The 15865-nt window shown below is 51.8% G+C and overlaps 1 protein-coding gene across 1 annotated transcript; it reads right to left on the reverse strand.

The window, feature by feature from the left end:
- Positions 1-6545: 6545 nt before the first annotated feature.
- KIAA1161 (KIAA1161 ortholog) lies at positions 6546-14600 on the reverse strand. Its single transcript, XM_011980041.1, has 2 exons — positions 14497-14600; positions 6546-10666 (listed from the first exon to the last, which is right to left on the reverse strand). The coding sequence occupies exon 2, from the start codon at positions 10601-10603 to the stop codon at positions 8459-8461; it is 2145 nt and encodes a 714-aa protein (XP_011835431.1). The 5' UTR covers positions 10604-10666; positions 14497-14600; the 3' UTR covers positions 6546-8458.
- Positions 14601-15865: the final 1265 nt, after the last annotated feature.

Consider the following 15865-nt stretch of genomic DNA (forward strand, 5'->3'; position numbering starts at 1 on the left):
AAAAAAAAAAAAAAAAAAAAAAGAATGTAATTTATTTTGTGCTTTTGATTTTTTCTAGAAATTTACTTAGACAAAAAGCACTGTTTATTTGTTTTAAAGAGATGGAGTCTTACTATATTATCTAGGCTGGTCTCAAACTCCTGGCCTCAAGCAATCCTCCCTCCTCAGCCTCCTAAAGTGCTGGGATTACAGGCATTAGCCACTGTGCCCAGCACCTGAAAAAGCAGTATTTGGTAGAATCATGTTTTAACATAGACTCAACAGTTCCCTGACCCTGAAGAGGAGCCACAAAGTCCTAGTCTAGCTCCTATGTCATGTTTAAAGGATGTGGGGTCCAGACAGAATCATCAATGGTCAGGGTCAGGGCTCAACCTGGGGTCCGGAGTGGTTATGTCTGGGAGGCTCAGTGGTATCGCTAGGCATGGAATTCAAGCATAACACTATTGAGAGGCCAATTCGGGCACTAGGGAGGGAAGAGGGAGCAAGTGTTCTAAGTGCAACAGACTATGTATGTCCCTGTGCCTGAAAGAACTGGTTCCAGCCAGGTTCTGGCCCCCAAGGTTTGTAAGGTTTAGAAAGTGGCCAATATCTCTTGTGATGTCTCAGGCACAGAGATGAATGTGCAAGGAACTATGTACGTCTTCTGGCCCCTGTGGGGTAGACTAAGGCTGGGTGATAGGGAAGGCAACTAGGTAAATATTGTGGGAGTGAGTGACGGTGGGTAGTTTACCTCCTTGTATTGGATGTGGTTTCACCTATGACGGGATATGTGGGGCTGAGACCTCAATTTCCCCTTCAATCGGGAGCCCTTCAAGCTCCAGAGCATCTCCTCCTGGAAACTTTCCCTAATAACCACTCATCCTATTTTTCCACCCACAGGAAAGATGTTCTGCCTGGAGCACCACCTGTTTCCCCACTACCCTCTTCACTGCCCAGGGTGAAGCAGCATCAAATGACCCTGCCCCAGCAGGATGGTCTTAAGTTTTCACCTCCTAGGGGCATTTCATAGAGGCAGTAGAAAACCAAAATACCCTTTTGGCCTTAAAAAACAATGCCTTACACATCTACTGAAAGTGCTTGTTTGCTGAATTGAAGACTTTAAGGCATGAAGTTATAATGGTAGAATATCAACTGAAATTCTTGTGCAGATATGTGATCCCAGGTGAGGCCCCTAGTTTGGGGAGTAGAGGCTCTGACCTCTAGCCATCCAGCCTTTGGCCCAACTCGTTCTTTCTTTTCTAGAAGTGCCATTCTGCCTTCCCCCTGCTGCTGCCCTCTTGAAGCTGTGCTATGGGGGCCCAGTCTCGGTGAGTCTGGTTGTCTGCCTTTCCCCAATCCCCACCAAATCCACTTTCCACCCCCTCCAACCCCCCATCCTGCTTGGGATTATGTAATAGGAAGTTCTCAACTAGACTCCCTTGGGAGGGAAAAGGGGCCTGAGAGGGAAAAACAGCACAAGAATACAGAGCACATGAGGCACAACCTCTTCCTGTCCTCTAGACTGAGAGCTCCCCAGAACGGGGCCTCCTCTTCTGTTTTCTCCCATACCTCCCCCCAACCCTGGAGCCATGTAACCCAGGGCTTGCCACATAAGGCCGAGTATTCTACCCTCCCCTCAAGCTGCTGGAAAGATCCTTGGGCAGGACTAGCCTTAAGATAAAAAGCAGGCTGTTTCCTTGGGAGCAGGGGTGTGTCTGGAGAGGGCAGGGTATCAGCAGAAGCCCCACTGAGTCGAACAATGGCAGGAAAGGAAACCACATAGTTGCCACTGCATTTTTCTTCAAGGCTGAGTCTGCGCAGACCTTTCCTGGAAGGGATGGTTGTATAGCTGTTTCCAGAATAGAAGGTAGTATTTCTTCAAATGCTTTTCAAAATGGGGTGTGTGTGTGTGTGTGTGTGTGTATGTGTGTCTCCCTCACAGAAGCAGAGACAGAGGAGCGGAAAGGAGCCAGATCATAGAGGCCTTCACCACCAAAGCTTTGATTTTTTTCTAAATGACATGATTGAACTTCACAAAGATTTCCTTGGCTGCTGTATGGATTGGTTTGCCGGGTCCAAGAGCAGAAAGAGTTAGGAGGCCACTACAGTGGTCCAGGCTCCAATTTATTAGTTCCAGTGTGGGATAGTGGTCAGGGGACAAAGAGGTCAACACTGGCCCTTACTCAGGGAGGGGAGAAGGGACCAGAGTACTTGGTGAAGGGAACCAGGAGAATAAGACTTGCTCTGGAGCCAGATCGAGGGTCAGATATCTGGGGAAACAATGACAAGAACTCTTCCAGAAAACCCATAGCTTGGGCTCATAGAACAGGCTTGGCTGGGGCTCAACCCCTTCATATGGTGTTGGAAGGGAAACTGAGACACACTCTCAGGAACAGAGGGTCACAGAATGGGAGCCTCGGCTCCAGTCCCAGGCTTCCTGCAATGGCCACTCAGTTCATCCCCATTACTCCTGAAGAAGGGAGTTCCCATTTATGCATATCACACCCACCGCCCACCAGCCCAGGGGTAGAGGGGAGACCAATGAGGAATTCTGGCTATGACAAGGCTGCTGGAAGCTCCACAGAGGAGGGTCAGCACCCGCCCCCACCCAGATCCAGATGTACAGAGAGAGATAAATTTGGAATGTGCAGGGATAGGGGACTGGACAAGGCTGGCAGGAACCAGAGTTCCTGGCACCCTGGGGAATTCGGGGTAGGGATAGCTGGCAGCCCAGTTCTTTTCTCTTTCCCTAGCTCCAAGAAAGATCCTCGTGAATCCTGACATTTCAGCATGCCATCCCAATTACTTGAATCTTTTTTTAGTGTCAATGGAGAAAGGGGAAACGCTTCTTGGCCTAGAATCAGGCCCACTGGGTGGTAGCTTCAGAGATGCACATTTCAGCCAGCTCCCATCCTTGGAGGTATACAGACTGGGATGGGCCATGCTGTTGAAAGGGGGTGAGTCCGGGGTCTGAGATTCTAGATCCCTGGAAACAGGATACCAAAGTTCTAGTGCAGCTGTGGTTACTAATTTTCCATATGACCTCAGGCCAATACCCTCCTCTCTCAGAGTTTCAGTTTGTTCTTCTGTGCTTTTGTGATTAATGGGGTCAATGGCAGAAGCCAGACGAGAAACCAGATCCCAAGCCAAGGGCCAGTTTGTTGGAATTTGGCCAGACAGGGTGTGCAGTCTGGTTTCCATCCAGGCCGTCAGACACTCCTGCCTGCCTTCAATGCCCTTCTAAAAGGTACTCCTCCTCCAGGGAAGCCTCACAGATTATCTTCTTCCTCCCCATGTTATACACTGCTTGGTCCAGGGCTGTCCAATAATACTTGTTGCAACTATGGAAAAGTTCTATAATTTGCACTGTCCAATATATTAGCCACCAGTCACATATGGCTGTTGAACATTTGAAGTGTGGCTAATATGCTAAAGAACTGAATTTTAATTAATTTTAGAAGTAAATTTAAGAAGCCATATGTGGCTACTGACTACCATATTGGATAATACAGGTTTTAGCCAAGGCTTTTCTCTCTCTGTTCCTTGGTTATAATAGTTCATAGGAGTTACCATTTATTGAGCACTTACTCTTTGCCAATTTTTACATAAGTGTTTTATTTTTTTCCTCTTTTTTTTCTTTATTTTATTTATTTATTATACTTTAAGTTCTAGGGTACATGTGCACAACATGCAGGTTTGTTACATATGTATACATGTGCCATGTTGGTGTGCTGCACCCGTTAACTCATCATTTACATTAGGTACATCTCCTAATGCTATCCCTCCACCCTCCCCCTGCATAAGTGTTTTATACACATCTTAGTGAATCCTGGAAATTCCATTTTAAAGATGAAGAAACCAAGGTTAGGTAAAACTGGTTTCAGGTTGCATAGAAAGCTGAAGAACCATTCAAGTGTGGGTCATGTTCTCCAGTCATTTAAGGAACCTTCCAGGGCCCAGCCTGGGGTTCTCCTTCTATACTTACTCTAGAGCACATGGCTGGACACCAGGGCCTGGGGAGGCTTATCAGCAAGTATCAATTGGTAGATGGTAGACACCTGATGAAAACAAAAGAAACTATATTCACTTTCCATCTCCCAGGGACCCAGAAATCCTGGCTCCTGACATCCCACCTTAGGTATCTCTCTTTTTGCCTTTCTCCTGGACTACAGTGTCCTTTGGGTCACAAACTCAGAGCTCAACTGGGTGCTATGTGCAGAGGGCTGGGGAGGGGGTGTCACAGGCAGGCCCAGAGAAAGCCATCCAGGCTGAGAGCTGGGTTCTAGAAGGATCCTTGTTTTTAATCAAGAAAACAAGAAACAGTATTATAATAGCTACCTTTTATTGAGCACCCACTTTGTGCCAGGCACTTTACATACATTTGTGCTTATAATTCTTACAACAACCTGGGGAGGTAGGTATTATTATCATTTTACATATGAGAAAACAGAGGCTCAGCAAGGTTAAGCAGCTTGTTCAAAGTCACAGAGCTGGTAGATGAGTGATAGAATCAGCACTTGAGTTGTGCATCTGTGAGGGCCCCAAAGCTTTCATCAGGCATTTTCCACACTGAGAAAATAAAGAAGGTAGAGAAGTGGTGTATTAGTCTGTTTTCACACTGCTGATAAAGACATACCTGAGACAGGGTAATTTATAAAGAAAATGAGGTTTAATGAACTCACAGTTCCATGTGGCTGGGGAAGCCTCACAATCATGGTGGAAGGCGAAAGGCACGTCTTACGTGGCAGCAGGCAAGAGAGAATGAGAGCCAAGCTAAAGGGGAAACCCCTTATAAAACCATCAGATCTTGTGAGACTTATTCACTACCACCAGAACAGTATGGGAGAAACTGCCCCCATGATTCAATTATCTCCCACCAGGTCCCTCCCACAATTATGGGAGCTACAGTTTAAGGTGAGATATGGGTGGGACACAGCCAAACCATATCATTCTGTCCCTGGCCCCTCCCAAATCTCATGTCCTCTCATTTAAAAATCAATCATGCCTTCCCAACAGTCCCCCAAAGTCTTAACTCATTTCAGCATTAACTCAAAAGTCCACAGTCCAAAGTCTCATCTGAAACAAGGCAAGTCCCTTCCGCCTATGAGCCTGCAAAATCGAAGGCAAGTTAGTTACTTCCTAGATACAATGGAGGTACAGGCATTGGATAAATACACCCATTTCAAGTGGGAGAAGTTGGCCAAAATGAAGGGGCTAATGGCCCCGTGCAGGTCCAAAATCCAGCAGGGCAGTTAAATCTTAAAGCTCCAAAATGATCTCCTTCAACTCCATGTCTCACATCCAGGTCACACTGATGTAGAAGGTGGGTTCTTATGGTCTTGGGAAGCTCCACCCCTGTGGCATTGCAGGGTACAGACTACTTCTTGGCTGCTTTTACAGGCTGGCATTGAGTGTCTACAGCTTTTCCAGGTGCATGGTGCAAGCTGTCAGTAGATACACCATTCTGATGTCTGGAGGACAGTGGCCCTCTTCTCACAGCTCTACTAGGCAGTGTCCCAATGGGGTCTCTGTGTGGGGGCTTCCCCTCCCACATTGCCTTAACAGAGGTTCTCCATGAGGGCCCCACTCCTGTAGCAAACTTCTGCCTGGACATCCATTCATTTCCATACATTCTCTGAAATCTAGGCAGAGGTTCCCAAACCTCAGTTCTTGACTTCTGTGCACCCACAGGCTCAACACTACATGGAAGATGCCAAGGCTTGGGCCTTGCACCCTCTGAAGCCAAGGCCTGAGCTGTACCTTGGCCCCTTTTAGCCATAGCTAGAGCAGCTGGGATGCAGGGTAACAAGTCCCTGGGCTGCACACAGCAGGGGGACCCTGGGCCTGGCCCACAAAACCATTTTTTCCTCCTAGGCCCCCAGGCTTGTGATGGGAGGCACTGCTGCAAAGGTCTCTGACATGCCCTGCAGACATTTTCCCCATGTCTGGGGGAACATGGTGATTAATATTTGGCTCCTTATTACTTATGCAAATTTCTGCAGCAGGCTTGAATTTATCCTCAGAAAATGGGTTTTTCTTTTCTATCTCATCATCAGGCTGCAAATTTTCCAAACTTTTATGCTCTGTTTCCCTTTTAAAACTGAATGCTTTTAACAGCACCCAAGTCACTTCATGAATACTTTGCTGCTTAGAAACTTCTTCTGCCAGATACCCTAAATCATCTCCCTCAAGTTCAAAGTTCCACAAATCTCTAGGGCAGGGGCAAAATGCAGCCAGTCTTTTTGCTAAAACATAGCAAGAGTCACCTTTACTCCAGTACCAAACAAGTTCCTCATCTCTATCTGAGACCACCTCAGCCTGGATTTCATGTCCATATCATTATCAGAATTTTGGTCAAAGCCATTTAACAAGTCTCTAGGAAGTTCCAAACTTTCCCACATTTTCCTCTGATCCCTCCAAACTGTTCCAACCTCTGCCTGTTACCCAGTTCCAAAGTTGCTTCCACATTTTCGGGTATTTACAGCAGCACCCCACTCTACTGGTATCAATTTATAGTATTAGTTCATTTTCACAGTGCTGATAAAGACATAACCAAGACTGGGTAATTATAAAGAAAAAGAGGTTTACTGAACTCAAAGTTCCACATGGCTGGGGAGGCCTCACAATCATGACAGAAAGGCACGTCTTACATGGCGGCAGACAAGAGAGAATGAGAGCCAAGCGAAAGGGGAAACCCCTTAAAAATAATCAGATCTCATGAGACCTATTCGCTACTACCAGAACAGTATGGTGGAAACTGCTCCCATATTTCAATTACCTCCCACTGGGTCCTTCCCACAACACATGGCAATTATGGGAGCTACAATTCAAGATGAGTTTTAGGTGGGGACACAGCCAAAGCATATCAGGTGGGGAAAGGGCTGCATTCTCTAGGGGGTAGGGGACTGGTTTTGCTACTAGACCTGTTGATAGAAGCTAAAGTTCACCCTGTTTGCCACTTACCCTCTCTGGCATGCCACTTTTCTCCAGACTCAGCTGCAAAGTCAGAAAAAACTCACTCTGACTGAGGTTGCTCTTCTTAGAAAGAGAAATGGCTAGCATGGTGGCTTATGCCTGTAATCCCAACAATTCAGGAGGCCAAGGTAGGTGGATCACGAGGTCAGGAGTTTGAGACTAGCCTGGCCAACATGGTGAAACCCCGTTTCTATTAAAAAATACAAAAAGCCAGGCATAGTGATGCACGTCTGTAATCTCAGCTACTCAGGAGGCTGAGGCAGGAGAATCGCTTGAACCTAGGATGGGGAGGTTGCAGTCAGCTGAGATTGCGCCACTGCACTCCAACCTGGGTGATAGAGCAAGACTCCATCTTGGGGAAAAAAGAGAGAGAAAATGGCTGAGATGAAAGACCTTCCCGTCTGTTTATTGGTAGTTGTCAGCGTGTGCATGTAGCCTGTGTTCAGAAGCACAGACCATCAGAATAAGAACATCACTCCCTTCTAGACCACACCCCAAGCACATGTGCAAGGAGTAAGGCAGCTGAGGAATCTTAAAAGGGCTATTTATTTCCTACTAGAGTCCCAGGGAAACCACCTGGGAGGAGGCTGGCTCAGCAATTAGAGCCTCAAATTTGCTCCATGCCCCCCCTCCAGTTTATCCAGCCTCAGAAAGGTTGTGTTCATTTCATAGATCAGGGACCCATGATTTGTGTGTCTCTCTCTCTCTCTCCCCTCCTCCCCTACAAACACACACACACACGCACACACACACTTGAGTTAAGGCACAAAGTCTGACCTGCATGGCCCTGCAAGTCCGTTTCCATCAGGCACATCTGGCCCAGGGCTGAGGCCATGTATGTACACAAATGGGTGAGTGCAGTGTTAGAAGTCTCTTCACAAATAAGGAACATGATGATGGCTCTGTGCTAAGCCCAGTCCTCCTGTTCCCTGGGAGGGGATCTCTTGCCTCCTAGTCAGTTAGCCAAACACCTTCTCCCCAGATGGACTGGGACCAAATCAGCCACAGTTCAGGTGAGTGCTGGGGACTCAGGGCCTGACTTCTAACACTAAGAAAGCACACTTTCTAAGTGTGGTGGGGGCTATTTGGGGACCTTAAATAAGATCAAGTCCCCACCTCAGATGGAAAAAGATGGCCACCAAAGCCAGGATGGAGAGGTTTCTCTTTGTGCTTTGAAACCTCAACCATGTATAACAGGAACAGAGCTGACCTTTTTCCTCTAAGCTCTCTGGCTTCCACCCCAGGGAAGAGGTTTCTGCAGACTGGTGTGAGTGTGGGGGTGGAAAGGGCACAGTCAGGATTGTGTGTTGGAGCAGGAGATTGCTTCAGTGCCCCCTCCCCAGACCCCACCCTCAGAAGCTGCTTCCAGCACATTTAGGTCAGCAACCACTTAATGGGTGGCATAGAGGTGGAGGTTCCTGGGAGCACATGGTGCGGGTGTGACGGAGGGTTCGAGGTCTGCATGAAGGCTGGGAGCTGTGCGGTTACTGGGCCATGGGCTGGGTCAGGACGCCCAGGTAAAGTAGGCGATCTCATCCAGGTCGACCGGGTAATCCGTGAGCAGCACCGGCGTCTTGTCGAAAAGCTCACCCTTGTAGCTGCGCCACTTGCCGGCGGGCAAATAGACGTCACGCTCCTGCTTGCCCGGCTCCAGCACCGGGGCCACAAGCAGCGTGTCCCCAATAAGGAACTGAGAGTCTATGCGGTGAGCTGTCTCGTCGCCGGGCGCAATCCACCAAAGGGGGCGCACAATGGGGTCACCCGTGTCGGTGACCTCGCCCGCCAGCTCAAGCAACAGCGGCGCCACAAGCGAGGCCCGCAGGGCGGTGAACTTCTGCGCGATGGCCACCACTTCCGCGTCGTAGCGCCAGGGCGGGATAGAGAACTGCATGGCTGGCATAAAAGCGGCCACTTCCAGCCAGCGAATGTAGAGCTCGCGCTCGGGCACATCGCCGCCGGCTGTACGCTGGGGCACGGCGTTGCCGCCCACCATATCGGGTAGGATGAATGGGTAGCCCAGCATGCTGACGGTGAGCACCGCAGGAATGAGTGAGCGCAGCCCCAGGTCGTAGCCCCACACAGAGTCACGATCAACCAGGCGAAAGAAGCAGGAGATGTTCTGTGACTGGTAGCCCACGCGCACCTCTGCCAGCGAGAAGAAGGGTAGCGCCATCTCAGTGTAGCGCCGGCTCCAGACGCTGGGGTCCGGCAGCGGCCGGTAGGTGCTGAAGTCCCGCGGCAGGTAGCTGACCTCACCCGCGTCGAACTTGAAGGAAGCCACGGAGTAGCGAGAGCGCAGCCTCCGCAGGTGTCCCTGGAACCAGTCGCGGGCTTTTGGGTGCGTGAAGTCGAGCACCGCGCCGATGCCGTTCCACCAGCGCACCAGTGCGGGTAACCGGCCAGTGGGTTCGCGCACGAACAGCTCGCGCTCCACGCCCTCGCCGAAGCGCGACGAGTTGTAGTTGACAAACGGGTGCACCCAGAGCGTGACACGGAAGCCGGCGTCGCGCAGGCGGCGGAACATGTCACTGGCGTTGGGGAATTTGACCTCGTCAAAGTCAAAGTCGCCATAAGCAGGTGTGTACATGTCATCGATTTCCAGGTGGCTGCTGTTGAAGTGGTGCTGGCGGATCTGTTGGGCAAAACGCAGCACCTTGTCCTGGTCCACGGCGCGCCCGTACAGCGCCCACGTGGACCAAATGGGGTCTCGGAAGGCCTCGGGTGCTGGCACCCTCGACGGCTTGTTGAAGTAGCGGCGCACCATGTACTTGTGGATGGAGGTGACGTCCGAGCCCACGCACACTCGGTAGCTCAGCTCTGGCGCTGCGGCGCTGCCGGCGGGTGGCTTGTAGGGCGTGTTGTGGTAGCGCGCCTGAAGCCGCAGCGAGCGCTCCGTGCTGTTCCAGCCCAGGTGGAAGGGCACCGAGTCGTTGACTTTGATGGCGGCTGCGCGCGAAGATAGCCAGTAGCGCTCGAGGATGCCCCCAAACGCGGCATCGGAGGAGTAGACATCGCTTGTGACGAACGGCTGGGGCTCCTGCTGGCCTTCCAGGCGGATGGGCCAGTGTTGCGTCCTCATCTCAGCGCCACCATACCAGTGGGCCGCCGCGTCGCCCAAGAACATGGCGTGCTCCACTGCCCGGCCCGGCGCCGCCTCCTCCCAGCGCACGCGGTAGCACATCACTGTGTCCTTGGGCCGCACGGTCTGGATGAAGAAGTGCAGCGGCCGCCCATCGGCCGTGAGCGAGCAGCCCAGCAGGGCGCCATCGCGACTGCAGGAGTCGAGGTCCAGCGCGCCGGAGCGGAAGGCCAGGCGGAAGACCTGCTCTCCCTTCTGGTTGCGGATGGAGAAGCCGCCAGCGTTGAGGTCCAGCAGCTCCGCACGAAGTCGCTCCGCCTTGCGTAGGGAGACGCTGTAGTAGCACCAGGCCACCACCGCGGCCAGCACAAGCAGTAGCCCCAGAACCGCAGAGCCCAGCAGCGGTTTCAGTTCTTTGGAAGGCTTGGGCTTGGCAGGCGAGAAGTTGTCGGGCAGGAAGGTGTACATAGCTGCGGCTGCGATGGCCTCGGGGTTCTGACGGTCTGTGTAGCAGCCAGACCGGCGGCGGCGGGGATAGGCCTGGCTCTTCTCCTGAGGATTCTGGAGCATTAGTGGGCTGCTAAGAAAGGAGTGGGCCGTGGGGCTATCTGACCGAGCTCATCTCAACCTGCTCTGGAAGGAGGAGAGAGAGATAGAACTGAGCTTTCTCATCCCATGATATTTCCATTTGCTGCTGCAAGCTACGAGGAGGTGTATCCTTTGGGAAGGTGAATGCTGGAACCTGAGGGCTTGACGAGTTTCAAAGGTGAGACCCTTACTAGGACAATCTGTGTCTAACCCACCCTTTCTCATGGGTCCTAATGCTTGCCCAAATTAGGAGTCTGTGACTGGGGGGTGGTGCATGCGACTGGGAGATGGCACACATCCTTATTTTCCCAGTGGAGAAAAGAACCCTGAGAGGGTCAGGAAGCTTTCCAGGATCACGGGATAAGCCAGGCCTCCCCGGATCACACATGGGGCCGTTCGGGCTGAAGAGATGGGGAAGGAGCTAGAGAAGTCCTGCTCTCCTAGAGGTGTGGATGGCTGGGGTGGGAGAGGGTGGATTGTCCAGCCAGCTCCTTGAGACTTTTTTTTTTTTTTTTTTTTTTTTTTTTTTTTTTTTGAGATGGAGCCTCCCTCTATCACCCAGACTGGAGTGCAGTGGTGTGATCTCAGCTCACTGTAACCTCTGCCTCTTGGGTTCAAGTGATTCTCCTGCCTCAGCCTCCCGAGTAGCTGGGATTAAAGGCGCACACCACCATACCCAGCTAATTTTTGTATTTTTGTTAGAGATGGGGTTTCCCCATGGTGGTCAGGCTGGCCTCGAACTCATGACCTCAGGTGATCCACTTGCCTCCATAATTGCTGGGATTACAGGTGTTAGCCACCTCGCCTGGTTCCCCTGGAGACTTAACAGGATGGTAGGCTAGCTTCCCTGTCCCCAGAGCGGGGAGAGGAGGAAGGAAGGGAGAACAGCTCAGGAATGTGTTTTTATCCTGAGTCAAAAGCCTGATGAAATCTGGAGATTAAAGAAGACACCCAAAGCCAGACTTAGTCCCAGGGCCTGGTTTGGAGGGAGGTAGAGTTGGGTTCAGACATTAGGGCCTGGGGCAGGAGCCTGGCATGGGGGCCAGTTGTTTCTCACATCTGCTTCTCTTTGCCCTCAAACTCACCCTGCTGTCAGCCATCCATCACCAAATCCATTTCCCTGCCTGCCTTCCTGCTCTGCTCCTGGCACCACATCTGTGGGCCAGCTACTTCCTAGCTCTGTTTCACCCACTGTCCTGTTTCTGTCATAGTTTGGGCGCTGTCACTTTTCCCCTGTATTACTGAACGCTTCCCCCAACAGGCCTCTCTGCCTCTTTCTCACCAGTGCCTTCTGATCACAGCAACCATAGTGATCTTTCTACAGCACTTGTCAAACTATGTCTATCCCTAGCTTCGAGAGCTGCTCATTACTTCCATGATGAAATTTAAAAGTGCTTTGCATTGGAGGCATGATATGTTCTCAGCTACTGTTCTGATTCCATTTCCAGCCAGTCCTATCTTGTGATTACCAAGCTCATTCCTTCCCCAGCCTAAATCCTTTAGGCCACCTGCTTCAGGAGATTTCACCCACCTAGCTTCGGCCAATGCACCTCCTCCACCTACCTGCTCTCCAGGGATCGGACACCCACCACTACCACTAACACACATAAACTCTGACATACTATATGCTAAACATCCAGATATGAGGCCATGCACGGTCCTCGTGCCTTTAATCCTAGCACCTTGGGAGGCCAAGGAGGGTGGATCGCTTGAGCTCAGGAGTTTGAGACCAGCCTGAGCAACATGGTGAAACCCTGTCTCTACCAAAAATAAAAAAAATAAATAAATAAAAAATAAAAATAAAAATAAAAATAGCCGGGCATGGTGTTGCGCACCTGTAGTTCCAGCTACTTGGGGGGCTGAGGTGGGAGGATCACTTGAGCCCAGGAGGTCGAGGCTGCAGTAAGCCGAGATTGTGCCACTGCACTCCAGCCTGGGTGACAAAACAAAACAAAACAAAAAACAAACAACAACAAAAAAACAGATATGACTGCAGGGAAACACAGGCTCAGGGGAAGAATTGTGTCCTACTCTGCCACTCAAGGCCACTGACCGTTCCTGTCCCAGGCTTCAGAGCAGAGTCCAACAAAGAAATAGCACCACCCAGGTGCACACACTTGCATACACACAGCCAGACAGTTGGTTGCCCAACTGCTCCAGCTCAGAGGAAGAGAAAGAGACTGGCAAATAATAATTAGCCTCCTCCCAGATGCCAGTGTCTGTCTCTAAGTCCCCAGGGACTTCCAAGGGGATGCCGGAACTACTCAGGTTTTTCACTTCCCCCATGCAAGAATGTAAGGTGTAGAGCAGAATTTGATCCTACATGTCAATACACAGCTCCTCCCATAGGCACTCCCCACATGGTGCTAGCTCAGGGCCTCATTCTCAGTGCCCTCTGCCCCCAGCTGCCTAAGCTTGTCTGGAACAGACTCTTATTCCCTTTCTCTCAGTCTACAACGACTTAGCTTTCCTCCCCATTCCTGTATAGATACAGCTTAGAAAACCCCTCCTGGAAAATGCAGCCAGTGGCCTTTAGCTGATGCCCTCAAGCTGAGCAGAACCCAAAGAAGGCCTTAGGTGGTTCAGATCATACCTGTGAGTTTATATTCATTCATTCAAGATAACCAAAGCCCCATTCTGGGCACCAAGGAAATAAGGAGAGAGAGGGGGTCAGTATCTGAAGAGGAGAGAGACTTCCTCATCCTCAAAACTTTCATATGAAGTCAGCCTATCTCATGAGGCCTGGAGGCAGGAAGAGGCCACCAAGGTGGATTCAAAAGCCTTTCCAATAGTTAGGTTTTGAGAATCTTAATTTTCTGGAATCTGACGTTCTTTGATGAAAGACAGAAGCCCACAGGCCTGGGCACCCACCCACCCCAGGCACCATGATAGTGTCCCAAATGCCACCACAGCATCCAGTTCTATCAACAATGTGGAACAGCAGACATAGTACAGTGTCCATTTTACAGATGAGGAAACGTGGCCCAAACAGAAAAAGGAACTTGTCTGAAGTTAGCCAGGTAGCAAGGCTGCCTGGATCTAAAATCCCAGCTCAGCTCCCCACAGTGTTAAGTTTTAGGAGATGGGAGATAATGATCTGACCTGGCTGCCTGAATGCAGTAGCAGAAAGGAGCCCTGGGGCTGAGCTGGTGGGACCGGCTCCCATCAGATGGGCATGGTGAGGCCTGTCTTTCCAAGGGCTGGTGCTGCTGCTTGCTCCATGCCGACCACGAGAGCCTCTTAGGGGCAGCAGAGAGGGCAATTTTAATGGCATCTGGTACCGGGACTTTGGGGGAGAAAGTCTGTGGTTCTGGTGTTAACAGTGGTGCCAGAGACCTCTAATCTGCTGCCTCCGCCATCTAGTCAACCCAAGGCTAGTGCTAGCAGGTGGAGTCTGCAGGGTGGGGCTCCCTGGGCTCTGCCCGCTGAGCCTTTCCCCGCTGGACCCTCAACCTCAGTCTTGGCTGCCACGGCTAGTCTGGTCTAAGGGGGAGGGCCACGCCCGGCTCAGCTGAGGGGAATCCATTCCAAGTAGAATCGTTAGTTGAACACAGTTCCCAGAGCGGGGATGGAAATATCAAAGGCAACTTGATCCGGCCCATCTCCCTCTCCTGCCCGGCGACGGGATCCGCGGGGATCGAGTGACTGCTTACACAGCCTGGAATACTGCACAGCCACCCGAGCAGCCCGCCCGAAGGCTATACTGTCCGAGGGGCCGACCGAGGTCAAGGGACCTGTCGCCTGGCGGGAATGCGGCCGTGAAATAGGCCCAGGTGTTCAGGCTCGCTCCACCCATTCATCGGTGGGAGCGAAAGTTCAGGAATCGTGCTCCTTCAGCAGCCCCCCGCCTCCCACAGCCCTCCCGCTGGGCTCACCCATTGCAGTTACAGCCCGGCAGAACCGGGGGTGAAGGAGCTTCCCGCCGATCCCCTGCGCTTGAACCAGAGTGAAGCTGCCACCGCGCCGCGCGGGGCTCTGCCTGGCAGGGTACAGCTGAGCCCCTCCTCGGGCCCCGCCCTGGGGCTCCTCGGCCACGCCCCAGTCATCCAGTCTCTCCTCGGGCCTCAGAGTCCAGCCCTGCCCTTGACGTTCGACCCCTCCTCCCAGGTTATCAGGCGGACCTGAGGCCCCGCCCCTCAGCCCCACCTTCCTGCCACTGCTCTGTGCTCTGCCCCTGGCATTTCGGGCTTGCTCAGTCCTGCGTCCCAAGTCTCCGACTCCCGCCGGCGGGCCCGCCCCTGCTGGGCCACTGCTTAACCGCAAGCGGGCTGGACTCGACCCCAGGCCTGCTGGGACATGTAGTTCTGCAGAAAGGAGCAGCTGCGGAAGGTTGGGGTTCTTGCACCTCTAGGCTAGGTTTGAAATGAGAATGAGAGGGAGAGAGCTGCAGGGTAAAGGAGCAGGGCTCGCCATTGGAATTCCTTTTTTCCTGATTTGGGCAGGTGGAGGCCATATCGGTATAACGCTCTCACAAGCCCTCAGTTTTTACATGTGGAAAAGTGGTGGCGGAATTCCGCGATTATCTTAGTGCCCAATGCAGGGTGCTTCCAATCAAGAGCCCCACGGAGGGAGCTGTAGTTCCAACCTGCCGGGAGCCCAAGCTGTCGGTTCCCACCGGACCAAACCAGCGGTGTCCGAGGTCAGGGACTGAGAAGACCGGTTTCTGCTCGGCATTTTGCAATGTCACTCGCCTCCCCTACCGCCACCCCCAGACTAGTTATTTATAGGGTCCAGCCCCTCCTCCTAAGTTACAGCCTTTAGTTAGAAACGCCCAAGCTGCGGAAAAGTGGGCGTGCCCCGCCATGCCCTTCTCCCCGGGGGGCTGGGCAAGACTCTGAGGTTTTCTTTTTTATTTTATTTTTATATTTATTTATTGTTGAGTGTCGTTCTTGTTGCCCAGGCTGGAGTGCAATGGCACGATCTCGGCTCGCTGTAACCTCTGCCTTCCGGGTTCAAGCAATTCTCCTGCCTCAGCCTCCCAAGTAGCTGGGATTACAGGCACGTGCCACCACACCCAGCTAATTTTGCATTTTTAGTAAAGATGGGGTTTCACCATGTTGGTCAGGCTGGTCTCAAACTCCTGACCTCAGGTGATCTACCTGCCTCAGCCTCCCAAAGTGCTGGGATTACAAGCGTGGGCCACCACGTCGGGTCATATTTTATTTTTTTGAGAGAGGGTCTCGCTCTGTCGCCCAGGCTGGAGTGCAGTGGCGCGAACATAGCTCGCTGCAGCCTCAGTGTCCT

Source organism: Mandrillus leucophaeus, unplaced genomic scaffold (genome assembly GCF_000951045.1).
Source record: "Mandrillus leucophaeus isolate KB7577 unplaced genomic scaffold, Mleu.le_1.0 Scaffold208, whole genome shotgun sequence".
Taxonomy (NCBI): domain Eukaryota; kingdom Metazoa; phylum Chordata; class Mammalia; order Primates; family Cercopithecidae; genus Mandrillus; species Mandrillus leucophaeus.